This window comes from Aspergillus steynii, assembly GCF_002849105.1.
Source record: "Aspergillus steynii IBT 23096 chromosome Unknown P170scaffold_7, whole genome shotgun sequence".
Taxonomy (NCBI): Eukaryota; Fungi; Ascomycota; class Eurotiomycetes; order Eurotiales; family Aspergillaceae; genus Aspergillus; species Aspergillus steynii.
In genome coordinates, this window is record NW_020194404.1 from 2,741,287 (window position 1) to 2,769,208 (window position 27,922).

The following is a 27,922-nucleotide window of genomic DNA, read 5'->3' on the forward strand; positions in this document are numbered from 1 at the left end:
GAAAGTAGATGCCTAAAAAAAGATATTAGGCTATGGTGGAACGACGAAGGCTGTTGGGAAAGCCATGGAAAGAGAGATACGACAATGGTTGATGTGTATTTGGCGTCATTAACATGATAGCTATGACAAGGGAGGCGAAACCGCTGCCTGAGGACACGGTTGACACCTAAGGCCAGAAACTCGGGCCCGAAGTCGCGCCTTCCGCGTTGGTTTGTTTTTCTTTTTTTCTTTCTCGCTCGCTCCTTCGCCAACCATCAATCCATTCATCACCAACACAATTTCCATCGGAATCCTTAATCCTTCTCATTCTCGTCGCACCTTATTGACTAATCTTTCTGCTAGCATGATCAAACTATTTGCGTGGACAATATCGAACGTGGTCAGTTCGGCCCCCAATTCGGCTTTGATCCAATTTCGCAGCTCCACCGTGGACAGCGAGTCTAGCCCGTAGACTGACAGCGGTCGCTCCGGCTCAATTTGCTGCCCGTCGTTCCATCGGAGCATTTGACCTAGCCGAGCCGCCAGGACCTGCACACATGGTTCGAGAAGCTCGTCAACAGACGCACCAGCCCGAACGAGCCCATGGAACGAATATACTGCACTGCCAACGGGGTCGCTTTCATTTGCTGCCGTCGCGGACTCAAATGCACTTGCCCGCGCCACGAACAATCCACGGAAGCGCAGATCGAATCGCAGAGCTGAGTGTTTCGGATCTTGTGGTACCGTGAGGCCTGTTATTAACCGGCTCGGAGTTTCAGCACCCGATGGTGACGCTTTGAACATGAGCTGCTGGCGAAGCGAACAATCCACCATGTCGTGCAGAATGGCCTCGGGGATATTTGTCAACTCCACTGATTTCTGATGGCGCTTGGTCAGTGCATCGGATTCAGCAACGACGCCCACATCTTCGATCACCCCGAGGTTAATTGTCTGGGCGACTAGTCCCATCGACCGACGGTACGTAGCAAACGAGTCGAGGAAGCTATTGGCGGCAGCATAGTTTGCCTGGCCGGGACTGCCAACCACGCTTGAAATACTGGACAGCATGAGGAAGAAATCCAAGGGAAGGCCCCGCTCCATGGAGACGTGGTGCAAATTCCAGGTTCCTTGTAGTTTTCCTTCGATGCTTTGGTGGTATTCATCCACTGTCATTGTCTCATAGGGTCGGTCGCGGAGAAGCATGACGCCTTGAATAATGCCGCCAATTGGCACCGGCGCCTTCATGAAGGCTCGTCGCACATCTAGGACCCGCAGGACGTCCCCACGACAGAAATGAACCTCGCACCCGAGTGAACGACAGTTGGTAATTACTCTCTGTGAGCGCGGATCGGCGTATCCACTACGAGACATCACGACGAGGTGTCGAGCTCCTCTTTCTGCCAAGTGCTGCGCAAGACTGCCGCAAAGACCCTTGAGTCCCCCGACCATCAGATATGCTAGATTCTCGGTAAGAGCGAGATCGCACTGCATTGGGCGTATGGAAACCTCGGAGCCTTGCCCAGGTTGGTCACAGATAACGACTTTGCCAATGTGGCGGCCGCTGCGGAGATACGCAAATGCCTCAGGAATCTGGTCCATCGGGAATGTGGTAATTGGGGTAATGGGAGAGATGTATCCATTCGCTTGAAGATCGAAAATCCGTTTGAGAAGACTTAAGTCCTTCCATTAGCTGGTGCCGCGAGCTGTTGTCCGTTGAACTCACCTGGGCAGTTTAAGTAACAATTTAGGGTGCGATAGGTCGATAGCACGGTATGAGCACCCCCGGTCGAATGGATCCATCGCGAGATAATTGCGTTCCACAATATCTCGCTTTCCAATTTCCACCATTGTTCCGCCGTCGGCACAGATACGCCAGGTTGCGTCCAGCAAGTCGCCTGTCAGTGAGTTGACAATAACATCGATGCCCTGCCCCTGGGTTGCCTTGGTGATATCGGATGCGAAATCTGCGGATCGTGATGAGAACATGCGATCGTACGGAATGCCGAACTTCTCGTGGAGACAGCGACGTTTCTGCTCCGTTCCTACTGTCACATAGATATCTGCTCCGATGTATTGAGCTAGTTGGATACAAGCCATCCCGACACCTCCTGCAGCTGAATGGATGAGCACTGTCTGTCCCGGTTGGAGATTGCCGATGTCAAATATGGCGAAAAGAGCCGTACAGAATACCACAGGCATTGTCGCTGCATTTTGATGCGACAAGGCATTAGGAATCGGAAGCACGAATTCTGCGGGCACTTGGATGCGGTTGGCGAGAGACCCCTTTGCCATGAAGACAACGCGCGTGCCTGGTGATAAATCTTTTGAAACGCCCGCTCCAGTGCCACAAATGACACCGGCCCCTTCTAGTCCTAGTAGGTGTTCGTTCTCTGGAACTATCCCCATGGTGACAGCTACATCCTTGAAATTGAGGCCCGCGGCGCATATTTCAATTTCAACATGTCCCTGGGGAGGAGGCGTAGTGGGAATCTCGACAAACTGCAGCCCATCCAGGGTACCAACCCGCTCAGCTCTGAGCTGTACGATTGCATGGTTTTGGGATAAAGGTTGCGTGGTTGGTTTCCGGATGTGTGCGTTTACCTCAGACTCTAGTTTCTTGTAAGGAACAATCCGTGGGACATGGAGAACCCCATCTCGCTCCGCATATTCACTGTCAGTTATCCATCGGGCATGCGGTCGCTCCATCTGCCTCAAAACCTCTAGAATATGCGGCGCTGCCTGCTCAGGGTCGCTGGAACCCACGTCGAGTGTCATGATTGTTGCGCTCGGGTCTTCAGAACGAACGGAACGGAAAAGCCCGACCGCAAGAGCATTGTCTGGTTGACACACTGTGAGTTGAGACCCCTGTGTCACCCAAAGTACCTTGCAGCCGCTGGTCACCAGGCGCCGAAGGTAATCCCACTGCAGTTCCGAAATGTTTGTGAAGACGGAAGAGAATACCTCATCTGTGACGAGGACAGTAGCTCTCTCTGGGATATCCTCAGATAGACATCGACGCTCGTGGACTTGCCACCCTGCTTTGTGGAGATGGCTTCGTAACACGGCGGGAAAATGATAGCCTTCCTCAAAGGAAACAGCATACATGCTAGCTCCCGGTATCTCAGGTTCCTGTTCTAAATGCGGCGAACACAAGAATATGTTTCTGCTCTTTTCAGGTATGGTAATAACCTGGGAAAATTTGGGTCTATCCAAATTGCCCTCCAACGAGCGTTTGGGACTAATTTGACGCCCGGTGGCTGAGAAGTCAATAGCTAGTAAACGACCTTCTGCGGATAGCAAGGTATTTATGGCCGCCAGGACCGATATCATCTTGTCCGGCAAAGGTGAGACACATTTCAAAATTATGAGGTCGAACTTTTCTTCCCCTTGAAGCCCCAGTCGGCTGCTTTCAGGATCCATTAAATCGACCGAAAAATCCGAAAAGCTGTCATATTGGCTTCGGATATCAGTGATGCTAACTGGATCAAGTGCCATGAAGCGGTAATTTCGCCCGGACTGGCGTTCAGTTTGTTGCTGCCAGTCCAACCACGGGCTGTTTAGGTCTCCCGTGTCTAAGTCGATTTCAAGGACATTTAGATCGGGCTTTTTATGCAAAGCTAATTCCAGGATCCCTGAAACGATGTCCGCATATTGGTTGCTCAGTATACGAAGAGATTGTGTGGTCAGCGTGGCGATGTCCGGCTTCCAAACTTCATGGGTCAGCGTGTGTGGCGCTAATGGGTCAGTCCCTAGATCAACCTTGTGACTGGCCAGCTTCGTCATCCGAATGAGCAGTTCTCCTGTGGCTGGATCATACACAGAAGTGTCGCCGAGATAGCTCTTGGCTGCGTCATACCTTCCTCGACCGGAATAATAGCTCGAGGATACCGCCATACCGACGTCGGGGCGGCTGGAATTAGGATTGATAATGAAATCATCGATCATGGCTGGGATCAAGGTTTCACGAACTGCTCTGCGCATTCCTGCCACAGATACTGGGGCAGTAGCTCGGAGAACCCCATCTAGCGCGGCAGGATGGAAAGGATAGGATGAGTGGGCTTGATCTGAAGAAGGATCAGCTAATGTAATGGTACATCGGCCTTTCCTATGACCAGCGCGGGTCTCCACTTCCCGGAGCAGATGGAACGCTGGACCATAGTTGAAGCCGATTTCTGCAAAAGCCTTGGTCCACGAATGGCCCTGTAGCGCGTGCTCTAGAGGTGCGATGTCTTTCTCGGGTGCCGGGTCGACAACAGTGTCCTGGACTCGAATTATCCCGCTTGAATGATGTGTCGTGATATCCTGCCTTGTCGAGAAGACCGTGAATTCATACCAGGTGTCTTCCGAACCTCCGAATGGACTCATAGTGAGGTAGACGTCCGGCTCAATACCGTCTTCCAGGATCAGAGCCATATCAAAACGGACATTGCGTAAACGGTACCCCAACTGATTTGATGATGACACGGCAGTGTCTGGTTGGCGGATGCAGGTGACTTGGTATAATGCCTCCACGGCCATTGCAATGTATCCAGACCCGGGAAAGATGACATCTGATCCAATCTGATGATCTCGCAACCATGGTAAGTGTGCTAGGTTCAGTGTCTTCTTGAATGTTGGATTGCGCCAAGATGTCCCAATGATTTTACTACCGAGAAGGTCGTGGTGAACAAATGGTTTGAACCGCCAGTCCTTACTGGATGTCGATTCGAACCAGTATTTGGTCGAGTGGTCCCAGCTGTATCCTGGCAAGTCAGTCACGATCCGCGGATAGGCCGGTTGCTGATCTTCGTTGACCAGTTGCATTGATATTGGAGCTCCTGCTAAAAATAGTTCACCAGCGACTGCAAGGGTGGAATTGATGGATTCTGGTCCTCGATGCAGCGCTGAAAGGTACTTGGCTTTTGGAGAACCGCCTAAACTGTTTTGGATTTGCGCGAGAGGTCCCTTTAGAGCACCACTAGGACCAAGTTCAATTAGATAATTTGGGGATTCTTTCGATGTCAGCATCTCGCGAACAGCATCGTCGAACCGCACCGGCGACACCATATTTGTCCGCCAATACTCGACATCCGGTGATTCCGTCTGTTCGTGTCCAGATACTGACGAGAACATACGAACGGGACTGGAAATACAGAGCGATGCGGATAGTCGAGGAAGGTCTTTGCTCACGGCGTTTTCGTATTTCTCTCCGACATTCTCCATGTACTTGGAATGATAAGCCTGGTCTACCTGCAGCATTCGTGCGAATGCGCCGTTCTCTGTAAGTCGATTCTTCAGGCTCTCTAATGCAGCGGCTGGGCCAGAGAGAGTCACACTCGTGGGACTGTTGAAACATGCAATTTGAACTTCGTTGCATTCGTCGAGATGTTCCTGAACATCTTCAGCGCCAAGACCTACTGCTAGCATTCCCAGCCCGATATCGCTTTGGTGGCGTGTGCCCTGGCAAGCCTTCCCACGATGGTATGCAAGAATGATGGCCTCCTCATCGGAGATGTATCCAGCTGCGCATGACGCTGCTATTTCACCCGATGAATGGCCCACAACACTCTGTGGTGAAAGACCCCAATTTTTTAACACAGCCAGAAGAGCTAACTGTAGTGCAGTGACAAGAGGCTGACTGAATTCTGGCTGTCTTGTATGCTGGGGATCACGAGGGGATGTCAATTCGTCCAATATTGTCCAGTTAGGCGGATCTGGCAAACGCTGGAGAATTGAGTCGAGGTGATCGATGGTGTCTCTTGCCGGCTGGAATGATGCGAGCAAACTTTGCCCCATCTCTGGCCATTGAGCGCCCTGCCCCGTGAACACGAATCCGATCCTTGGAGGGTGGATACTCTTCTTTCCGCAGACCGCCATTGTGGCATCCAAGTCGCCCAAATGATTTGTTATCAAGTAGCCCCGATGGAACAAATGGCTTCTGCGGACACCCATTGTATAGGCCAGATCGCGAGGGTTGATATTGATTTCGGGGTCGCGCACATGTTGCGTCAGTTTGTCGATCGAATCTCGGAGTGACCCTTCTTTGTTTGCGGAGAAGCATAGAAGGTACGGTCGCAAATTTGTCGAGCTTGAGCACTGGTCTGCGGCCGCTCCTGGCGACCGGTATGAGCTGACATATGCTGGAGTATAATCCGAGACTAGCGCATTCGGTTCATCTAGTATAACGTGCGCATTTGATCCTCCGAATCCAAAGCAATTGACGCCTACCCGGCGGAACGGCATATCTGGAAAAGGCGTGAGTTCTTGCCGAACATCGAGTTTCAAGCCATGGAAATCAACTGTTCGGAGTTAGCAAAGTGAAAGTTCTAGTCGGGAGAGTGAACAACGCACTTTCAGGGTTTGGTGTCACAAATGTGGGATTTCCAGGAATTAACCCTGTCTCGATGATCATAATTCCCTTCATCATTCCGGACAAGCCCGCGGCGGACTCACTATGTCCAATGTTGCTTTTTATCTGCACCAAGTGTTAGCCAGTCGTCCGTATAAAAGCTCGATTGGCTTTTATACTGATCCAATACGAAGCGGTTTATCGATGGTCCGTGACGAAGCAAAGACCGACGCAATTCCTGTCGTCTCCACAGGGTCCCCGGCCATGGTCCCAGTTCCATGACACTCCAAATATGCGGTTAGAGAATAATCGGTGATATTGGCATTAGCGTATGCCTGGCGCACGGCGGCAGCCTGAATGTCAGCATTTGGGGAGGCAATACCAGCCGTACGGCCGTTGTGATTATTAGCCGATCCTCGGATCACGGCGCGGATTGGGTCTCTGTCTTGAATGGCATCGTCGAGGCGTTTTAAGATGACAACATTGACGCCTTCGGCCTTGATGTAGCCGTCTGCTTTGGCGTCAAACGTGTGACATCGTCCGGTCGGGGAGTGGGTGCTCTTGATTGATCCAGCTGGGCCGAGTTAGCATGCACGAGAAGAGGGGATGGTGACTCAAATACCGTCGCATCCATAGTCAGGGCTATCGGGGTTAGTATTGTCAATTACAAGAAATATCTGGGTTTGCTTACTTCAAGATCAACCCGGATGCCGCTACGATTGCCCCGTTTATCTCGCCGATGTGTAAGGACTTGCATGCTGTGTCTAGAGCAACCAACGAACTGGAACATGCGGTGTCGATTGGCAGACTAAAAGGATTAGCTCGTGGCTATTGCGTATCGACAGGACCAACATACCTCGGGCCTTTGATGTCCAAAAAGTGGCTGACTCGGTTGCTCAGCATGGTTGCTGAGCCGCCTATCCCAGCATTCGGAGGTCTTGAATCTGGGTCGCGCGCGAAGACATCCCAGTAATCTATCTGGATGTGAATAATCCGAAGCTTTCATTCGTACCCAGGGCTAGCATACCTCCTGTGTGTGCTCCCACAAAGCACCCATATTTCTCTCCAGCCAGTGATTCCAAAGGTATACCGGCCCCTTCGAGTGCTTCATAAATGACCTCCAGTAAAATCCGCTGTTGTGGGTCCATGGAAATCGCTTCTTGCGGAGGTATGTTGAAAAATGAAGCGTCGAACTCTGCCGGATTTACCGTTTCCATGAACATGGCACCTGGTGATCGGAACGTGTGAGGCCGATCTGAGCCATCGTAGAACCCATTTAAATTGAACCTCCCAGCTGGTACGTCCGTTCCTGCCACTCCGTTTCGCATTAAGAATTCCCATAGTCTCCGGGGTGAATCGCTATGACCTGGGAGCCTGCAGGCCATTCCCACGACCGCGATCGGTTCTTGAATGAATCGATTCGACTCCATAGTTCCCGTGGAATTTGATGTTTCTGGTGTGAACGCCATCTTGGAACAAATCTCATCACGGAGTTGGGTAAGGATAAGGAAAAGTGGTCAGCATATGCGCCCTGTCGATGGAAGGTGGGCGGTCATATGCTACGATTTTACGCACGTTTCTTATCGTGGAGCACCGTCGTTCTTTCTCCATTTGGTCCGCAAATCTGCAGTGATCGTCATTGTCAGCGAAGTCTCACCGAGAATTCGTGTGGAAATCACGAGTGTGATTTGACAGTGAGCCCTTCCCTAACATGAAAGGGTCAATGTTTTATGCAAGGTGTGTTGCCGGAACCTGCCCTTTCTGGCTTTCGATCGCCCTCTGGCTTAGCGCCTGGTATAGAGAAAGGCTGGAAGCTACTAATGCTTGTTCTTCCCATCGTAGGCCAATTGAGAGGGTTGTGGAATATCCCTGAAGCCGTGGATGTGTGGTCTTAGCTCGCCCTTGCATGACTGCCGAGATTGGCGGTCTACTATGTTGGTTCCACGTCCATTCACGACTTGCCAACACATTGCAATCAAGGGGTACTTCTCTCAAGAACTTTCGTAAGTTGGAGTTACGTTTTCTTCTCATCGACCCCGCGGCAGGTGTTTCTACACTAGCTAATGAGGTGGGTTCCCCTTTGAGAGTGTGTAATTCCATGGAGAGCGTAATTGATGGAGTGTGTACTCTCTAATCGCTCTCTATTAGGGAAATTAAGATGAGCGTCGGGATGAAAGTTCGAGGTACCTGTTTACGGCCAGGGGTGCCCGACACCACCTATCCCTTGCAGCTAGTATACAGCCGTTTGTCTTAGGAGTGATGCCTTAGCATGCTTGGTTGGCCTTCCGATCAAACACATGCTATCTCAGGGTTCTATATTAATAATCCTTCTGTTGGGAAGAGGTAGACTAACGTTAAAGTTGCCTAGGTATCTACAGCAATGGGTCTGTCGGGGTCAAATCCTGAAATAAGAGTCGTCGATGGTTGACTACGGTCCGCTGAAACGACCTTCGTGTGGACGGCATGAAGCAAAGCTGAAATAACCAGCTTGTTCCAATGGAAAATGAGACTTAACTGGACTTTCGGGCCAATGTTCCAACTTCCAAATAAGGATATGTTTAGACACGGCGGCGCGAGTGATATTAAGCCCTCAATTCTCTCTAATTGTGGAGATATCCGATATGAATCGGCAGGCTCCCAAGGTATCGCACTCGGACTTGCACAACGACTGGGAATTTCCACTATGTGACCACGCGACGAGACTACTTAACAATGACTCTTTCAGGAGACTCTGGATAGCTTCATAGCCAACGTCCATCTCGCCAGAATATTCCCTCAGTAGGTAGGCTCTATCAGGTCAAGAAAGTTTCGATTGATTGATTGTCACCCTCTTCTATATTCAAAAATATCCATCAGTACAACTGTTCATCCAGAAGCAATGAGATGGCTTCGTGAAATCATTGACGAGATCTTTGAGCTGGGAGCGCTTCGCTGTCTTGCTTTTGCATTAGCTGCATTCGCTGGAGCGTGGTACCTAGAGAAAAGCTCTTACCACGAAGGTCTGATTGTGGACACAAACTTTTTCAGCGACGCTGGGTAAGCATTTCTCCTACCTCATCACTCATCTGCCAGCCCTGCTAATATGAATCATAGCGACGCTGGTGCTCTTCTGCTGGCTAGTACCCATCCAGACGCCAACCTACTCGGAGTCAACGTCAATTACCCCTCGGTAACATCTGCCTTAGCAGTTAAAAATATTTTGGGCTACTATGGTGAACTCTCTGTTCCCGTTGGGCTTCACCCAGGCGCCCAAAACTTCACGATTCTTCATAGGATTCAAGTCGATGATGGAGATCTCGCGGCCAGGTTGATGTGGGGTTGGCAGAGATACAGCCCCCGAACCTCCCAAAACAATGATAGGGTTCCCATCACTCCATCCTTGGACATGTACCGTAGCGTTTTGGCTCGTGCAAAGCGCAAGGGCATCACGATTGTGAGCATTGGGTTTCTCGATGATGTAAGTGGGCTCCATATTCCGTTCATGTGCCTCTAAGAAGAGCATTGGAAATTCAAGAGAAAAACAGAATGGCTAACCGATTACCCTTCTCTGCAGCTTTCTGACCTTCTCAACTCCCCTGGGGATACGTACTCTTCTCTTCTGGGATACGATCTAGTCAAACGGAAGGTCAAAGAGCTCGTCATTATGGGAGGCCAATACCCCTTCGGTCAAGAGTCCAACTTTCTCTACAACCCAGGGGCCGCAGCCAATGTCGTCCGCAATTGGCCTAGCAAGATTGTGTTCTCAGGCTCTGAGCTAGGTCGACATGCCCTCTCCGGGGCCAGACTGACGACTGAGGCCAGGTTTGGCGATCCAGTCATGACAGCATACTGGTGGAAAAAGTGAGTTGGTCCCTTTCTAACGTGCATCTCTCTGCTCATATTAAGCTGACTGTGAGGATATAGTGGGTACAACCGTTCTCAAGAATCCTGTGACCCGCTGACGATGCTCTATGCTATCGAAGGGCCCGGTGAGATGTTTGAATATGCAGGCACAGACGGTCTGAATTCTGTTTTCTTGGACGGAATCAATGTCTGGGTCGAAGCTAAAGGAGACTACAAGCAGGCCTACCTGAAGCTGAAGGTCTCCAATGAGACGGCAGCGGCCAGACTTGACGACCTGTTTGTTCAGGGTGCGGCCCTGTATGCCAAAGAACGGCCCAACTTGGTCTAGTCTTTGCTTCGGTCCATAGTCTGGACGTTGCTCTTTTGACGTTTGCTATTTTATGCTCTTCTGCTTGCCTAATTGCGGACTTGATTACTTCTCTGCTTGACCACTTTGTTACTTGACTGTTTGCCTTTCCCTTGTCTTGAGCTTTCAGTTTTTCTTTTTTTGCTCGTTCTTTTGTTTTTCTCGGTCTTTCCTGGACTTTGATTTCGCCAATCAAACAATAAAAAACAGAAGAATAAAATATGTTCCTTAGATGTATGCTTTGCTAACGATGAGTAAATATTTTCAGTAGTCTTCCCGATCAGATATAAGCCGTTCTTCCTACATGATCGACAGATACGCTACAGAGACCTATTCCAAGCTTCGGAGACGATCACCCGAGCCCGGCCAGACCGAAGATATAGCAGATGACATGTCGATCAAAGACAAATTAAGATAAGTCCGGTGGTCTGCCGACGATACGAGGAATGTAGGGATGTGTGCTGATTGGCGCCGCAGTGGCAATGCGGCCTGGTAGTGGCCGCCACGTCGAGCTAGCTGGCTACTAGCTGGATTGGGCACTGAGAATCCCGGCTTAGGGATTATCCTTTTGTGAAATTGGGGTGTGCTGGTAAAGAATATACGTTGCATAAAGATTGTAGATACTGGTTCAATAAACAAGACTCATTCCACCCGAAGATGGCCTCAAATGACTCGCGTGCGTGATCCTAGAATCATCAACCACCACACCACTCATCTAGGACGATCCCATCCCATTGCGCAGGTTATCATATTCCGACGCAGGATAGTCCAGCTCGTTCTCAGCCTGTTCGAGTCCGCTAGTCCCTCCGAGTGCATTTACTACCTAGTTCTGCTGTCAATACTTCATGTAAACAGTCAGGGAGAGGAAGAACGTACCGTTGTAATCAGACTCTCGTCGCCGGTCTTATCAGCGCTGCTTTCCCACCACATACCACCTCCCAGACCCTTGGACTTGATGTATTCAGACTTCAGCTCAGCCACTCTGGGCGTGTCGTAGCTGATCAGGAGCTTCTTCGAAGAGTCATAGCTGTAGCTAGCGATGAGGTCCTCATCGATATGCTCTTCCGCACCACTCTGCGGCAGCGCCTTGTAGTCCCAAATGCCGTTCTCCCAGCTTCCCTCGCCGACGCCGCTAAATGTCTCACCTAGGCCGTCGGTGCCAGCGAACGCGCGTCCGTAGATGGGCATGCCGAGAACGATTCGGTCGGCGGGGACACCGCCCTCGATGTAGGCGTCGACCGCCTGTTGGGTGTTGAAGGGTGTGCTGTTGGGGTTCGAGGTGTCGTTGTAACCGTTCGCTTGGTGGCCGGTGAAGTCGGAGAAACTGCCCGCGTAGTCGTAGGCCATCAGGTTCCAGAAGTCGAGCTGTTCGTTCATTTCGGCGAAATGCAGCTTTTCGTAGTTTTGAGGACCTGGGAAGGAAGTTGGGTGTCAGTGAGTGGGTCTATGTAATTATTTCGGGCGAGGACGAACCCGCTGGAGAAGCCACTGTGAGAAGGAACTTCTTCCCATCTCCGTGTTCCTGGCTATATGCATCAAGGGCCTGAATGGTTAGTTACATTTAGCGAAACTATACGGTCGGTAGGTAACATACCGATCTCACTTCCTTGAGAAGCAGTACAAAGTCACTCGCTTGGTCGTCATTTTCGGGATACTGCCGGGATGACTGGTTAATCTTTGTTCAAAAATGGAGGTGAAATACCCACCTCCCAGTCAACATCCAAGCCGTCAAATCCTAAGTCCTGCAGCAGCTTGACGGACGTTTCCGCGAACTTCTTGCGACCGGCTTCAGTACTAGCAGGCTGCGCAAAGTTCTTAGAGTAGGTCCATCCTCCGATTGACAGGAGCACCTTCAGGTTGCGGTTCTTCTGCTTGAGAAGATACAGCTGCTTGACGCATCCGTAGACATTGTTGCCATCTTCAGACCATGAGTCATCGGGATAATGCTTCTCCAGATCGGCATAGCTGTCGGAGAGATACACCTCGCCACTCTCGGGCCGCACGTTGGCGAATGCATAAAGGACGTGCGTGAGCTCATCAATATGAAGGTCCTGGGGATCATGGCCTCGACCATAGATCGCCTACTATGGTCAGTGAGAAATACAATAGTGTCTGTGTCGTGGCTATACTGACCCAGTTCACAAAGTATACCACGGAGCGATACCCGGATGCCTGGCGCGCTTCCAGGTCCATGCCCCGAGGAGCGGGCTTGTCAATAGCGGCAGACTGGGCAAGCCAGACTGAGGCAAGGCCGAGGGAAAGGAAGGATAAGACACGAGTAGTGAAGCGCATGGTTACCAAGGATGTTTGCCGTTCGGAATTTGACTGTGGCTTGAGACTCTCTCAGAAACAAAGACGCATTCCGATGCAGAAAACGCCTCCTTTTATGTTCTCGTCCATGGCATGAGCCAGCGTTGAGTTCGTCGTAGCATTGTACCCCAGAATTCTGGTCGAGACCTCACATGGTCAGGTAGCATGGATAACTTCAGATACAAGCAGAGCATATCCCAGGGTTTCATTCCACCATGATGCCTGCAATGCGCCATGCCGCCGTGCCGATCCCACGGGTGACACCACCCTCATGTCAAGATGCTGTGAAACCTGAGATTTGGCCGCGGGACGCCCATGTGAAAGGTATATTCTCTCCGGCAGGCACTAGGGAGTGTGTAACATTAGAACCAGGGGACTGCGAGGATAGTTCGACGAGTATGTCACATCCACGGGCATCATGTCCCCGCAGCATTCATCTACAAGCAACCCAATGGGAATATGCATGTAACCGCCCAGGGACAGTGTGCTAAAGTGCACTGTGCTTTGCATGGTCTAGGGAATAGCTCGCGCGTTAGATGTCGTCCGTGAAGAACGAGATCAAATCTCCAACGAATCGGACCCGTTCATCATCATGTTGGTTCCTGGGGTCAATCCAACTACCGATGTAACAACGGAAACTGTCTGAGAAGATTACCGGTCAGGGCACATGAGCCAGATGGGCGCTAGCAGGGGTTGTAGTCTTGGAAGAGGGGATTTGACCCCGAACTGCATTTTCCCAATCGAGATATCCTCGCCAATCTTTATTCATGTAATGGGAGGCAGAGGTTACAACGTCAAGAAAAATGCCAGCCGATAGAACATATGACATTTCAGTCGGGTCGGTACCGAGAAGATGACACCCTTTTTCAAACAGACGAAGGGGTGACCAGGTTAGCGAAGGCGGAATGTGACTTGAAACTGACCAACAAGCTTAGCCGGTAGTCCGATCTCTTCGCTTGATAAGCCATGGCTCCAATCACAGCTTGGATCGCACATTGCAGGCGACGGCATCACATCCCAAACGGGGGTTGGAATGTAACCCTTATTGAGGGAATGAGGGGAACATGGGCAAGTTTAGCAACCATTCCAAGTCTGAGAGCTTTCAACTGGGTTGGTAGAATCGAACAAGGTTTAATATGGTCTGTTTGCTGGTGGTTGAGAAATATTAAGTGTTGGTGGACTGGCATTGATTCCAGAGGGTCACCATGCCCATCGAATATCACAAGCCAATGTCATCCTGCAACGAGGGTGAAATGTAGGAAAGGAAGCCAGTGAGATGACGGAGCATGAGTATTCTTCTTGGCTTGGGAGTTCACTGGAGGATTTCGTTCATTCAGACAATAGCCTATGTCCCATGTGATGTTTGTGGACTCCAGTGCCGATTGGCTTCAGCCTTCTCGCTTTAGATCGCCTGATCCAATGACGAACAACAAAGACCGGGCATACTTACCAGTCGGAATACATTTCAAAGACCTTGAAGAATCTTGAAATCCATTTTTTGTGCCGGAGAAGCTGTTCGTCGGTTGGCGCTTAAGAGACCGTGGTCGTGTTCTCGCGTTCCAAGATCGCGACCGCAAGGATTGACAGGGTTCCAATCTCAGGGAGCAATTGTGCTATGGAAACAACATCATATATGCAAGGAAATTGACCATGAGATCTTATTGAGCTACAGACAAGACCGATGGGCTGGAGAGAAGAGAGGGAGTCTCGAATTGGAGCCCGAAACCTGGAGATTTCCCGTTTAGGAAAGCGCACGTGATCTTATCTCCAGCCAATCAAGATCCGGTGAGTCATCTATCGCATCTTCCCGATTGGGATCCCTGTTGTTTACCTTTTGGATCACCTGAGCGGGGCAGTCGCCGTGGTGAAGCATTATAAGGCCTCGTTGCACACTTCCATCGCCATCAAGGCGATCAAAGGATCAGTTGACTTCATCATGGCCGCACCGCAGATCTACGCGCTATCAGTGGCGGCCGCCTTCCGCGGGTTGGACCGCCAACAACAGCTATATGCCCATCACATGGCTAAGTACGACATGAGACCGATCCCATGCGCTTGGGCCATTGACAACTAACCTTGCACGGGCAGGGCTGCATGGAACGGCACGAGGATCATCCTTCGGCAGGTATCTCCGGAGGCTAATGACATATTCGATTTCATCATGGCCTTGTATCGCGACTGTGATGGCGTATGGGAACGGACAACGGAGAGAGGCATCGTCCAACCGCATGAGCTGCAGAATTTCCTGGACTATGCGGCGATGTTTCTATCCAACGTGGGAAATTACTTTGTGGGCTTACTCGGATCTTTTGCCAAGTCTCTTCTCTAATTTTTGACATAGGGCTCAGGCGATCAAAAGTTCACGCCGGATATCTCAGAAGAAAGCCTTGCGAGGCTGGCTTCTTTCTCACCAAAAGCAAGCGATTTGCTGCAGCGAGTGAAGGTCCCAATGCTGGCCAAACTACCCAGTAGTCTCGGGGTTCCTGGGCCACTCACTCAGTCAACCTACTACTTGGGAGACAACGTCTTGGCATCTTCAGATGACATTGCCGCTATCTCTAAATTCATGGAAGAGGCAGAAATTCTACCCGAAAATACGCGTTTGAAGAGAAACAAAGATACCGAGGAATACGCTTATGATATCCTGCAGGCATCAATAGAGCACGACGAATTCATCTTTCAGGGCCGTGGGTTCCTCCCAGGCGTGGGTAGGCGCATCAGGCTTGCACAGGGCGACCATAGAAATGAGCTAAGGCTCATTTATGACTGCCTCCAAGAGGCCAAGCAGTTCTCATCCAATGCGGTACAGAAGGATATGCTTGAAGAGTTGATCGATAGCTTCCACTCTGGCAAGTTGCAAACATATAAAGAGGCTCAGAAAATATGGGTAAAAGACAAAGCCCCACCAGTCGAAACGGTGCTTGGTTTTGTCGAGCCATACCGAGATCCTTTGGGCGTGCGTGCTGAGTTTGAAGGAATAGTGGGAATTCCTGATCCGGCGGAGACGCGAATTCTGGCTGGACTTGCAAGCAAGGCCGATGCGTTCGTCTACAAATTACCTTGGGTAGAACAGAATGAGAGGAAGGGACCGTTTGAAAAGCACCTATTCGAGCCTCCGGACTTTTCCAGCATTCAGAGTAAGATCAAATCCACTTTTAATGACAAAGCTGACATTTGCAAGGCCTCGCCTATAACTCTAGTATCATTTTCCCAGGAATTAACCTGCCAAACGTTAGTCCCATTTTTCGCAATCACTCCATCTACTAACATTTCGCAGTACAACGACATACGTCAAGAGGTTGGCTACAAGAATATCATCTTCTCCAACCGCATGGTTGCAGAGCGTGTCCGGACCAGGGGACTGCATATGGTGGAAGAGGCCGAGCAAGAAACGTTCAAGTCTCATCGATTCCATTCCTACTATATTTGGGTCGTCTTACATGAGATACTAGGTCATGGCACAGGGCGATTCCTGACAGAAGATACAGCAGGCAATTTCAACTTTGATCACAAGAGCCCGCCACTCAATCCTCTTACTCAAGAGCCAATCAACTGCTGGTACCGTCCTGGTCAAACGTGGACGGGAGTTTTCCAGGATCTTTCAACTACCGTTGATGAATGCAGGGCGGAGATTGTGGGTGCATACCTGCTGGATGAGCCTGAGATTCTCGAAATATTCGGATACACAGAAAACAGCGAGATCAAGCCTAAAGATGGTATGTAGCCACCTGAATTGTGAAAGAACAACTCTAATGAGAATGTATTATAGTCATCTACAACATGTACTTGCAGCTAGGAGTTGACGGTCTCCGAGGTCTCGAGAACTATGATCCTGTTACAAAGGTATGTTTCCGTCCAGGAATTGATGATAGGATCCGCTAATGAATGAAAAGAAATGGGGACAGGCTCACAGCCGGGTTAGTTATGTTTACTACTGCGGTATACTCATTTCTAACATTCAAATAGGCCCATTACGCAATTTTTCGACATCTCCTCCGAGACAGCGATGGCCTGTTCACGGTCGCATGCGACACCGCGAACAAGAAGTTGACAGTTAAGATCGACGGAGCTAACGTCCTCCAAAAGGGCAAGCCGTCTTTGGGCCGGATGCTCATGAGCTTACACGTATATCGCTGCACCGCGGATATTGAGAATTGTCGCGCGCTGTATGAGGACCTCTCCACTGTGGATGAAGAAGCCTTGAGATGGAGGGACGTTGTTATCTCTAGGAAGGACCCGCCTCTCGCATTCTGTCAGGCAAATACCTTCCTGGGCGGAGATACGGTGAGTATCAAGGAGTATGAGCCCAGTGCTCGCGGTGTGGTTCAGAGCTGGGCCGAGAGAGGCATACTTTGAAGTGGCATGGTGTCCGAGTCCTCACTCATACCAGCTTCCAGTGTAAGTAACATGCTTGGTCGATGGAGTCTCGTACGTCCTGTTTACCTCCACAATCTGTCGCCTTATTGTCCTAAGGCCTTCTTTAGTCGCCCTTAATCATCTGGACAAGCTGTAGAAGAACTTGTAGAAAGGCCATGAGCGAGCCAAATGCCCCGAAAAAAATCACAGCCCAAAACGTAAGCCAGTTCGCCGAATTTCGATTATCCCGCCACAACTGGACCCATGTCCGAGGGGCCGCAGTCGCTAGGTGACGCTGCAAAATAACAATCCGATACCGAAGGATAGGAAAGTCATGCGGCAGGTAATACATCTCTTTTTCTGTAACACCTGGAGCAGGACATGATCTCATACTGCACAATTTATTCAGTAACGGATCCCGGCTAGGCTTAGACACTCGAGTAAACGGATCCAAATCGCGGAATAGGGATCGCGATCGCTTTGTCTGCCCGAACAGAAGTCGATAGGAACATAGAACCTCAAGCAAGAAATGAGTTATCTCCTCCTCCGTTGCCCACTGACAGCGCAGCATACTAGTTGTTGCGCAGGAATAGATGGCACCCTGACCGGTCGATTCGTGGGCGGATAGTGCAATCTCACAAAACGAAGGGAATCGAAACAGCGATATTTCTTTTGTCGTTGAGTTGAGTTCCAGATGGCAGGCCAGGGCGTCGACCCATTTGATGCGCAAACCCGCTATCGAAGTGAGATTGTAGGCGTTAAACGTTTTCGCGTCGACTTCGAGCTGCTGGTTAAAGGCGCGTTGGACTTCCTGGTTGTCGTTTAGACAAAGGTTCTTCGGCGGAAGCAACAGTCCGAATCCCATGAGGAACTCGCTCAGTGATTCGCGCTCGCAGGCACGCGTATCTTGTCGCAATGACATATGTGTATACTCGCAGCAGCCTTCCCTCTCGTCCATGGCTAGATGATATACTGGTTGGGATAGCGACCCCAGAGGCGCAGGAGTGAAGAGCATGGTTTGCCATCCCAGAGCACAAAATACTAAATAACGGACTAAGTGGAGGTAGTCTTGCGATTGTTCAACGGGGACATCCTCTGCCATTAAGCCCTTGTCATATAACTGGGCGATGATCTCGTCAATTGTGACTGAGGGCGATGCGACGATGCATTCAGCGACCGTTGAAAATGCAACTAAAAACACCTTCCAGTGAGCATCTTCGTCGCCAGTGTCCTGATTGATGTGGAATATATCAAAACATCGTGTCGGCAGTTGCTTGAATTGTTCGGCTAGCCACACACCGTACCATCCTGGACACGGAAGCTTGGTGTCGCTCCCTAGGCCGTTTGGAAATGGGGTATCGGTCTCTTGAGAGCTGGGAGTCCCGGTAGCCTTTTCTCGGACTATGTGCGAGCGAAGCGGGAAGTTTAGAGAAGTAGATGTGATTCCTTGCAAATATTTCATGTCGGAAGAATCAATGTGGATTTGCTATGGCAAAATTTGGAGGACGAGCCCCCGCATTAAAAGTGTTCTTCTACACTATAAATAGTGAGCTGTTCTTATCTATCTTACAGAGTTTCAGGAGTTTCAGGTCCACGACACATATCAGCCACGGGCGCAAGATCTTGGATTTTATTTGGTTCCAGGCATTGATGATAATCATGCTGGCGCCTACTCTGCCCACCCATTGCCTTATTGGGTGCTGCCGCAAGACTGGCGGCAAAGATTCATGGCGGTTGGAAGATCAAGCCAAGAGCTAACCGACAATCAGGTTGTGAATTTGTAGGCGGCCAAAGCGTTTTGCACCAAGGATTACTCTACTTCCATACGCAATGGTCTGTTCGTGTCAAGAGCATAGCCACCATTCGGTGAGAACAAGCCATGTCGCGATGCGTTTCTCTGTTGTGCTTTCATGAATTCATTCCTATTAAGCAGACTGAGAAAGGATCCTTCGAATAGAACTCGAAAACTACACAAAGTTCTGATCAAACATAATATCGTTTACCACAACATCCATGGCACGAGATCCTCAAAGTCTGGTTCCGTATCAGGACCAAACGATTGATTAGTGTCGTCGTTTAATACCTCTTTCTTCAGTGCTTTAGCTTGCTCCGCGTATTGCTCACTTTCCTTGCGCTTGCCGACTGTTTCCAGAACAACAGACAATCCATGCTTTGCGCGGGCAAGATGGCGCAGTCCCTCGATTGGTGGGAGCGCTTCTGATATCTTGATACACTCCTCGTAGAGTTGACTGGTATTAATTAGCTATCTGGTAAATATCTTGAAGATTGGGAAACATTACATAGCGAGAGCGGATTGGCCTCCCCTTTGAAGCAAGTCGGCCACTTGGTAGAGGGAATCGCAAACTTTCAGACGTTCGCCCAAGCACTGCCGTCGGAAGTCCAAGGCTTTCGAAGCGAACCTCAGAGCTTCGTTATGTAGCCCCTGTTTTGACCGAATCCTGCCGAGAAGAACCATGTCACTGTATCTGGTGAGCATTCATATGGAATCAAAAGTTGTTGCGCAACCTGCTTACCCTGAAAATCGAGGATTGCCTGTTTTCAGAAAAGTCTCATCGGTGAAATCCTTCAAGGAAGGACATCTTTTCAGCATCTCCTCGGCTTCATCTGCCTTTTCCATGCGCAGGAGAAGGCTTGCCATGTTACTGTATGAGTTACCAATTCGATCGCTATTGTGTTCCAGGCGTATGTCGATCGACCGCTGCAGGTAATCATGAGCTTCTGACAATCGGCCAATTTCTGTGAGAGCAAGCCCGATGTTCACTAGGCTGGCAGCGAGAAACACGTTCTGAGTCTCGAGAATCTCTGAGCGGAGTTTGTAGGCTTCTTCGAAGGCTTCCAGAGCGACGTTTGGCTGGCGTATGTCAAGATGAATCAGTCCTTGTAGATCGACTGCACTGGCGTAAGCGAGCGACTTGTGATCAGAAAACATCCCTAATGATATTTTCACATAGGACTGAGCAACACTGTAGTTTTCTCTCTCATACAGATACCTTCACACGTCAGAATCTTGGCGGGTGTCAAGGATTTCTTCATGCACTCACCATGAACTGCGCAATAAGAGCTCAGCAAAGGCCTGGTTGTCTTTGAGGAAAATACAATGCGCTTCATTCTGCTTGATAAGGCTTTGCAAGTGCGGTAAGCTCTTTTCGCAAGAGGCCCATGAAGCAGCTTGATGTCCAACATCGGCACTGTAAGTGTCGGGGAAGTTGACCAGGAGTACTGCAACAAGAATAGAAAATATTTCTTGTCGCTCCACTGAATTCATTCTGCGAATGACCGCTGTTTGGATGAGTCGATGCATAGACATAATACCACCGTCATTTGTTTTGTCGATTAGAGCCCCTTGAAGCAGAACATCTTCAGCATCTAATAGCCTTTAGTGATGTTAGCGAGGGCTTTAACCATAGAGGATTTGTTTGCCATGGACATACGCGATCTCGTCTTCGGCAAATTGCAGCAGAGGATTGGGCACATGAAGTGCACCTTCGGTCAATAATGATTCTTGGACACAGTCTGGATCCGTGAAAGCAAGAATCATGAGGAGAGCTTTGGCATCTCCGGAGAGTCTACTTAAGGACATCTCCCACACGGTAGCCAGAGTATGGTTGTAGTTCATGTTTACCGTGCCCCTAGCATCCACCCTAGCTGAGCTTCGATTGTACAGGGGCAGGAAGTCCTTCAATGGAATACGTCGCTGGACAATAAACCCACCGATTTGGGTAAGGGCCAAAGGCAATCCACCCAAAGTAGAGGTGATCGTTTCAGCCGTCTCCAAGTTTGACGCCGTACTAGGATCAAGGCCGACAATATTTAACAGTGCCGCGGAACCGGATGCAGTGTCAAATGGTGTTACCTGACAGCCTTCCGAGGCCAGGCTAAATGCTGCAGTTAAGTCACGACTTGTCAATAGTATGCAACCGTTTGTGCTACTGGGCCAAGGCTGTTTGAGAACACCCAAGTCATCTGCGTTGTCGAATATAAGTAGCCAGCGACTCTCTTTGAATTCAATATTAGCATCACAACAGAACATGTATACCTTTGCTCCTGTAGGTACTTACTTGTTGACGACAACCACGATTTCACCTCCAGCATTACCGCATTATCATCAGTCTCCGTGTTTGACTGGATGAGACTGAGGGACCTCGCGATTTCTCGGAAGCTTTGTCCAATAGTGATCAAGTTATCGGCGGCAACCCAGAAAATAGCGTCAAACTTGTCACGCGAGGAATTAGCATATCGCAATGCGATTTGGGTTTTTCCAACGCCACCCATGCCGTACAATGCAAATGATCGCAAGGAGTCGGTCTGTTTACTGGACGAGAAAGCTCCATCAATTTTAGAAAGGATGTCATCCCGTCCCCAGAACCGTGGAGACTCTGAGAAAGGGATATAATGCCGGATTGTCGCCGTCGGTTCCGTGCGTTTAGTGTGGAATGTTGCCATCAGATTGAGGACTTCGTGATATTTTTCATTGTCGAGTCGCATTCTCCGAAGTTCCACTTCACTTTCAATTGTGGCTGACAGTCTTTTAATTCGCTGCACGGTTTTGCTGAAGTCGCCGCTAAATTCCGACCATGAATTCCGCAATAGCACCACTTGATGAATTAGCAATTATAGGGCAAAATACCGCGCACACTTACTATGCTTGTGACTACGAAAGAAGTGAATTGCCCTAGCATAGAAACAGATGACTTCGGTATAAACCGCGAGAAGCGATGCTTCCAGTTCCTGATCCATGGAGACTGTCTTCTCGTAGAACTTCAGGCGGGGAAGAGTCAGGCTCAGTTCTTCCAGCATGTCAAACACTTCTTGGAGGGTGTTTTCTGCCGATGACGCCAACTGAGATATTTTGTCAGTGGTGTTTTCAGACAATAATGACCGTCAGGAAAGCTTGTTGAGTGGGACACAAGGTACCGTTAATATCATTCGAATGCTACCCCAGACGAGCGCCGTAAGCATTGTCCCCGCGCCAAAAGAGACCGCGAGCACCGCAGAGAAATCGTTAACTATTTTGAACGTCGGTCTCAGGCGATTCATAGAATCCAGTGCCTTTCGTCCCTGTGGTCCAAACGGCTGCAAGATCTTCGGATCATTCAATAGCTCATCGAGACTTTTCGTCTCCAGAATCGTTCGAAAGTCATCGTCCGCCGCCAGCTCATCCCTATAGTTCTCCAAAGCCTTCTCCCACAAAGGAGACAGCTGATTATCGGCGAAGGTCGTCATTCTGTCCACCGTTTTCACATCCCGTAGACCAGTCTGGATGAAGCCCAAGCCCATTCCACGATTCTACGGCGCAGTGATCGAACGACTTCAGACGAAGGCAAAAGTCCCAAAGCCCCCGCCATGCAGCTGGACGTGGGGGAAATCGACCGAGCATGCCATCAACCCGTCCAATTGGATGAGAGCATCCATATTTTGGCCCCACACAGTGCAGGGATCAGCAGCGATGCGAAGGTGTCACTGGCCTGTCAGCGAGATCGCATTGCACTAGATGACCATATCACTGGCGATGCTCAGACTGGCGCCATTGGCATTGCCCATGGGCTCATCACATCCCCTCTTCTCGAGGTCGATGGCCTAGGCGGCAATATCTAGCCAATCAAGGACGCCGCACTTATCAGCAACAGGTTTTGTATTCGAGCAATTGAATTCTTTGCGTGTATCCAGACTTGTGATTGACATGATGAAACTACGCACATTCGTAGAAGCGAGAGCAAAGCATCAACAGAGAATCAAAAAACGCGCGGGGAAAAATGCCCGGGTTCATGTGACTAGTCGTCTCCCATTGGTCAAAGAGTTCTCCACGTGATGTTAGAGCTTCTGCCTGATAAACCAGGCAGCTATTCGTTATCGGATATAATTAGTTATATGTGAAAAGGACGTTATAGATGGGCTCGAGCTGGCAATCGCTAAAAAGTCACAGACTTAACGGAAAGCCTGCAGACTATTGCGCTCTTGCTACATGCTGAGCTATAGGAAGCTATACCTTATCTAACCTCACCACCGCAGTAGTTGAAGACTTGATGATTTCCACGATTCATTGTCACAGGAGGGATTCGCAAAATAGCGAGTAGACAGCCGGTTGATCTACACTGCCTATAGGAATGGCAGGAGACTCGAGAGTCTGCAGGTTGGCATTTTGATGTACACCGTGTGTTAAGATTAAGCACTAGTCAGGCACCATCTGCGGAGCAAGTCTCCAGTTCAGCTGTTAGAAATCTCAAACACAGGAGCTATTGTTGCCCTTTCTCATCCTCTGTTCAATCTGTTTGGATGAAACGTCAATTTAAATCGAAGATGATTAGATCGTTCCTTCCAGCCTGTAACTCATGAGTCATGTTGAGCATTGAACTAGCTTTTACCTTCTTCTTTTAGGTCATTTCTAGCCAAATGGGAAATATCCATCTCATATTTAGTCTTAGCATTTCGAACCACGGCGTAGGATTATCCCAGTCATACTTGAAACAAGATGATGCGGAGTCCCAGATTGTTAGTTGCGGATGTCCCGGAGTTTGGGGAACGAGCTATACGTGAATACGCCAGTACGCGAATACGCGAACCCCCACACTTCATTTAGCCAGCACTTGATTATCGGGGGCCATATTATCAGAAGAAATTTGTGCAGTGGCGCGGTTAATGACTCTTTTTCTGGGCGCCAATATACCCGAAAGGTGCGTGCAATTCATGTACGCCCGAATATCTATTAATTAATGCCCGAAACCATGTCTAATCCCGAGTCAGGGAGCTCGTTTGCGCTTTAAAAACTCGGGCCTTTTTCAATATCTTGGCTCGCAGTTACAGCCTCACTCTTGGCTTGCAAATCGCCGGGATTGCCGAGCCAGCCTACTCAACTAGATATCTTGGCAAGGGATATGTGGAAATGGCCCGGTTCTTGACATGACAAACGGATTGGTAATTCATGGTGGGAATCTGCGCCATCTTTGGTCACCAAGCCACTGTTAATAGTTAGATTGGAGCATTGATGCGTAGTTTTGAATTCCGACTCCCGGTATGTAGAGTGCAAAACTCCTTCTATTGTCATTGTCAGGCATTCTGCACCCTCAAATTGATGAACCAGTGATTGATTCAAGCCAGATATTCAGAAAACACTCTTTCCAAAGTGAGAAATGCGCCGCAGGACCTCCGGTCTATAAATCGAAAGCTGTTCATAATAGACCCTAGACCACTAGCAGCGTTCGAGAACATTCAGATTCTCCAGCCGACAACACGGAGAACGGAGTAAATCCTCCGTGGAATGCTCGGCTCCGATCTCCAATCACCCGAAGCTGTGGAGCAAATGGTCAATATGATTGGTTAATTCCCCAATTCGGGCGTTGGGCCTTTTCGGCTATGATCATCCACTACGTACGGACTACCGGGCCTTTCTCCACACTGGCATTAATGAAGGCGGGAAACCGGAAAATAGGACTATTTCCGAATCCCTTTAAGGCAAAGATGACTTTCCAGGATTGTCCAGATAGAAGAGACTTTTGTTTTCAAGGCGAATGGTCCATGTAATCCGCAATCACGATAGCTATTTTGCGAGGGTGGGTGCAGTTAGGGTTGAGGATGTCACGGGCGACATTGAGCGGCCGAAATATATTTTTAATATCCCCGGAGGTCTCGAATGCATATCCTAGCAGTATAGAAATCTCACTAATCAGAACCCAAGTAACTACTACTCTGTATTCATACTATATCTCTTTGTGCTCTTTGGAAATACTTTTTGTCACTTCAATATGATCCCCGATATAGACCCCAACCTAGAGAATCAGGATCATATGACGTATGCAAAAACGCGTGGGCCAAAACCCCAAAGAAAGCAATGATGAGTGTGACAAGGCCATGAATGTTTCGTAGGAGCGCCTCCATTTCTCCGTAGCAACAAGAAAAACGGACCCATTGGGCCTCAATACCGCGGGTCCTTTCTATCCACGTTGGAGCCTTATGCAGGATTCAGCGCAGTGACATGTCGGGGGCAGGGCCGGAGCATGTCCGCAAGGCTGTGAATCGGGATTCCTGCTTCATCTCAAACAGTACCACATGAATCAAACCCATGAGAGAAACGCACAAAAATAGCGGCGTACTGTACAACCACGCCACGCCCATCCTACGCCGTACATGTCCAGCCTGACGTAATTTCCCAATCGAATATACGAGCCAGGATAAGCTTCGCCTCCAACACCACGATGTCACCATAAATCTCGCCGGCACGGATCTCCTAACCACACAGAGCGCGCTCAGGGCTCGATCAGGCAAGCCATCGAGGAACGACCGCTCGGCGGTTTCCCGAAAGACACCGCAATTTCAGTCGCGGGTCTTGGCGGTTTCACACCCAACGGGGGTGGAGATCCTGAATTCCCGCGAGGCCCAATAAGGCGGCGCAGTGGAGTCGTGGCTTATGGGGTACATGACTCGGGCGCGCTACGGACAAAGAAGTCGCTTGCACCCTGGTCAGGGCGCATGTGCTGCGGCGGTTGAGGGCCAATGGATGGATGGATATGGAGAGGTGGTAAATGCCTCGCTTGTCTATTTATGTATCTTAGTACACTGGTCCTCAGGTAGGCTACCTATGCGTAGGGGGTAGGTAGGGTACCCAGGCAGGTATGGAGAAAAACAAAAGAACCCAACTAACTAAAACAACAAAGAAAGGGAAAAAAGCCAACGAAAGGAAAGCTCGCGCCATTGAATCTCTCACCCATGCTCGCTGTCTGCGCCCTTGCATGGTATGGCGGGTATTTATAGCACCGCAAGCACTGCCCCCAGCAAAACGGCCATCCCTGCAGCGCGCACGCCGCCGTTGATCTCGAGCGCCGTAGCAGAGCTGGATTCCCCGCTGTCGGACTCGCTGGCGTTCTCCTTTGTCACGACTTTCAGACAGGTCAGCTGCGACGAGGTCTTGTCGACGGAGCTGCCGTTGCCGGACACGAAGACGGTCAGGACGGGGGTGATTTTCCAGGCCTCGTCGATGAGGGCGTCGGCGGTGTAGTTAGACTGAGATTATTAGCTATCGTAGAAAAAACAAAGTTCACGTGTAGGGAAGAACATACGTGAGAAACCTCGACAGAAATCTCAGCCAGCCCGTCGGACTTGGGCGAAACAGGCCAGCAGTCGGCCGACGAGTTGCTGACGGTCTTGAGATCGCCGAACGAGGTAACGGAGAAGTTCCCGAAGCCGTTGCCCGCACCGCCCAGGTTCTTGCAGTCGTCGAGGTCGTCCTTCTTAAGCTCGCGCTCGAGCGCCGAGCACGGGTTTCCGTCCGCATCGTCCGCGACCTCGCTGGCCCGCTTGGTCAGCGCGTCGATGCATTTCTGGTCAACCACGTCGGGGCAGGTGCCGTAGGCCGCGCGAGAGTCGGTCTTGTTGCGCGTGTTGCCCTCGAGATCGGCGCCGTCGAACTGCTTCGATGGCGGGTCGTTGAACACCACGGCGCAGCCGGACAGGTTGCTGGTCTTGACGTCCGACGGCGTTCCCAGGTAGTAGACCGAGGTGAAGGGACGGGTGGGCTTGTCGTTGTCGCTGCCGGCGCCGCTGGACGACACGTTCACACCCTTGACGAGCGATATGCCCTCGAGCGAGGACGGCGCGTCGGCGATCCGGGCCAGCCCGACGCCGAGGAAGGTGTGGTCGTCAATGGTGCAGCGGTCATCAGCGCCGTCTTTGGGACAGTCCAGGTCGTTGCAGCCGACAATGGAGTGGGGGAGGTCGTCTGCTGCCAGGGCAGACGGCAGGAGAAGCGAGAGCAGGGCGATGCTGGTAGCTGAAGTGAGGTGCACCATCTTGAGGAACAGGTTTGAAATGAATTGGTAAAGAGTGACTTTCGAAGAGGAATGTGGGAGAATCGAATGACAGGAGGAGGGAAAATTGACCGTCGCAAAAGCAAACGATAAGCTAAGGCTAAGGGGATAACGGCCGGATATGAGACGGACGTCGAACTGTTCCCCGTCCGTTTAATTATAGTCAGGCTTTGACGGGGTTTCAGGCCGTCATACGCCGTGGCATCCAGGAACCACCCGGTTGGGCACAGCCATAGCCTCAAACCGGCCAGGGTGCAAGGCTACCCCTGTGCAGACATGGCTGAGGCAAAAGCAGTCGGACGTCTTGGGGGCAAAAGACGTGGCGGAATGTCTTGGCGGCGGAAGGCACCGGGTGGCTTGAAAGCAGCCCCCATCGATCGTCGGGCGTCTCTCTTGGCCGGCGTCATCCGTTGCATCGCGTTCCTGGTAGGGTTGCCCAAAACAAGTCCAGCCTTCTGCAACAGGGATAGTCGCTTTTCCAATTAGGAAGGTCGGCGCAGGTCAAGGCGCTCGGATCCGAAACCTCGCTAGTTTGGCCGTTGGCTCTCCTGATTGTGGCGCGCGCAGGATCATCTCCACGCTCCATATCGGAGAATTAGTGCCGCCCACGCTGCCCCAGAATGACTGAACTATACTGTATAGCCCACTCCATGGCTGCTCGGTTCCCAGGAGACTGGGTCGGTTGTCCACGGTATTCCACTCTGGTCGATGGATGGAAGATCGAATACGAGAAACTATGGGGAACATGAAACTTTAGTTGGACTTGTCACCTCGGGTTATGTCCGATTCTTCTATCACCAGACCACCAGACCACCAGACCACCAGACCACTGCCAGGCTGAGAGCGTGACAATTCCTTCATACCCTGTCTCCATCGCTGATCAATCCATCAGCATCTGCCCAGCGGCACAACTGGGCGCTTACTCTGTAGAGATCGCAATAG

The 27,922-nt window shown here is 50.4% G+C and overlaps 8 protein-coding genes across 8 annotated transcripts; 2 read left to right on the forward strand and 6 right to left on the reverse strand.

The window, feature by feature from the left end:
- Window positions 1-252: 252 nt before the first annotated feature.
- Window positions 253-7,776, reverse strand: P170DRAFT_467349 (type I polyketide synthase; the record flags this gene model as incomplete). Its single annotated transcript, XM_024852478.1, has 8 exons — window positions 253-1,651; window positions 1,703-6,257; window positions 6,310-6,433; window positions 6,487-6,881; window positions 6,930-6,949; window positions 6,999-7,088; window positions 7,164-7,281; window positions 7,335-7,776. The coding sequence occupies 8 exons, from the start codon at window positions 7,774-7,776 to the stop codon at window positions 304-306; spliced, it is 7,092 nt and encodes a 2,363-aa protein (XP_024701555.1). The 3' UTR covers window positions 253-303.
- A 1,409-nt stretch (window positions 7,777-9,185) lies between these two features.
- Window positions 9,186-10,478, forward strand: P170DRAFT_479169 (inosine/uridine-preferring nucleoside hydrolase; the record flags this gene model as incomplete). The annotated part of the gene is made up of 4 exons (XM_024853637.1): window positions 9,186-9,343; window positions 9,401-9,764; window positions 9,861-10,147; window positions 10,211-10,478. 4 exons carry the CDS (start codon window positions 9,186-9,188, stop codon window positions 10,476-10,478), a joined length of 1,077 nt encoding a protein of 358 aa, XP_024701556.1.
- Window positions 10,479-11,087: 609 nt separating this feature from the next.
- On the reverse strand, window positions 11,088-12,788 carry P170DRAFT_390816 (glycoside hydrolase family 18 protein; the record flags this gene model as incomplete). The annotated part of the gene is made up of 6 exons (XM_024845919.1): window positions 11,088-11,319; window positions 11,373-11,908; window positions 11,970-12,039; window positions 12,091-12,150; window positions 12,203-12,577; window positions 12,630-12,788. 6 exons carry the CDS (start codon window positions 12,786-12,788, stop codon window positions 11,212-11,214), a joined length of 1,308 nt encoding a protein of 435 aa, XP_024701557.1. The 3' UTR covers window positions 11,088-11,211.
- A 1,937-nt stretch (window positions 12,789-14,725) lies between these two features.
- P170DRAFT_439883 (dipeptidyl peptidase III) lies at window positions 14,726-17,250 on the forward strand. The gene is made up of 8 exons (XM_024849937.1): window positions 14,726-14,834; window positions 14,895-15,096; window positions 15,148-15,943; window positions 15,988-16,037; window positions 16,084-16,522; window positions 16,576-16,649; window positions 16,700-16,723; window positions 16,773-17,250. The coding sequence occupies exons 1-8, from the start codon at window positions 14,743-14,745 to the stop codon at window positions 17,160-17,162; spliced, it is 2,067 nt and encodes a 688-aa protein (XP_024701558.1). The 5' UTR covers window positions 14,726-14,742; the 3' UTR covers window positions 17,163-17,250.
- Window positions 17,251-17,286: 36 nt separating this feature from the next.
- P170DRAFT_479172 (uncharacterized protein) lies at window positions 17,287-18,624 on the reverse strand (the record flags this gene model as incomplete). Its single annotated transcript, XM_024853638.1, has 1 exon — window positions 17,287-18,624. One exon carries the CDS (start codon window positions 18,622-18,624, stop codon window positions 17,287-17,289), a length of 1,338 nt encoding a protein of 445 aa, XP_024701559.1.
- Window positions 18,625-19,083: 459 nt separating this feature from the next.
- P170DRAFT_458347 (TPR-like protein) lies at window positions 19,084-22,466 on the reverse strand. The gene is made up of 8 exons (XM_024851790.1): window positions 22,098-22,466; window positions 21,824-22,022; window positions 21,242-21,778; window positions 20,615-21,179; window positions 20,225-20,557; window positions 19,697-20,173; window positions 19,463-19,642; window positions 19,084-19,411 (listed from the first exon to the last, which is right to left on the reverse strand). The coding sequence occupies exons 1-8, from the start codon at window positions 22,458-22,460 to the stop codon at window positions 19,162-19,164; spliced, it is 2,904 nt and encodes a 967-aa protein (XP_024701560.1). The 5' UTR covers window positions 22,461-22,466; the 3' UTR covers window positions 19,084-19,161.
- A 2,619-nt stretch (window positions 22,467-25,085) lies between these two features.
- Window positions 25,086-25,483, reverse strand: P170DRAFT_263325 (uncharacterized protein). The gene has a single exon (XM_024843099.1). The coding sequence runs from the start codon at window positions 25,380-25,382 to the stop codon at window positions 25,140-25,142; it is 243 nt and encodes an 80-aa protein (XP_024701561.1). The 5' UTR covers window positions 25,383-25,483; the 3' UTR covers window positions 25,086-25,139.
- Window positions 25,484-25,689: 206 nt separating this feature from the next.
- P170DRAFT_415200 (uncharacterized protein) lies at window positions 25,690-27,270 on the reverse strand. The gene is made up of 2 exons (XM_024847051.1): window positions 26,234-27,270; window positions 25,690-26,177 (listed from the first exon to the last, which is right to left on the reverse strand). The coding sequence occupies exons 1-2, from the start codon at window positions 26,960-26,962 to the stop codon at window positions 25,923-25,925; spliced, it is 984 nt and encodes a 327-aa protein (XP_024701562.1). The 5' UTR covers window positions 26,963-27,270; the 3' UTR covers window positions 25,690-25,922.
- Window positions 27,271-27,922: the final 652 nt, after the last annotated feature.

Coding starts and splice junctions, on each gene's coding strand:
- P170DRAFT_439883 (XM_024849937.1), top strand. CDS start 14,743: ATGGCCGCACCGCAGATCTACGCGCTATCAGTGGCGGCCGCCTTCCGC. Junction 14,835..14,894: donor TATGCCCATCACATGGCTAA/GTACGACATGAG, acceptor TTGCACGGGCAG/GGCTGCATGGAACGGCACGA. Junction 15,097..15,147: donor CCAACGTGGGAAATTACTTT/GTGGGCTTACTC, acceptor TTTTTGACATAG/GGCTCAGGCGATCAAAAGTT.
- P170DRAFT_458347 (XM_024851790.1), bottom strand. CDS start 22,460: ATGGGCTTGGGCTTCATCCAGACTGGTCTACGGGATGTGAAAACGGTG. Junction 22,023..22,097: donor GCATTCGAATGATATTAACG/GTACCTTGTGTC, acceptor AAAATATCTCAG/TTGGCGTCATCGGCAGAAAA. Junction 21,779..21,823: donor CTTTCGTAGTCACAAGCATA/GTAAGTGTGCGC, acceptor TAATTCATCAAG/TGGTGCTATTGCGGAATTCA.
- P170DRAFT_263325 (XM_024843099.1), bottom strand. CDS start 25,382: ATGGTGACATCGTGGTGTTGGAGGCGAAGCTTATCCTGGCTCGTATAT.
- P170DRAFT_415200 (XM_024847051.1), bottom strand. CDS start 26,962: ATGGTGCACCTCACTTCAGCTACCAGCATCGCCCTGCTCTCGCTTCTC. Junction 26,178..26,233: donor TTTCTGTCGAGGTTTCTCAC/GTATGTTCTTCC, acceptor TAATAATCTCAG/TCTAACTACACCGCCGACGC.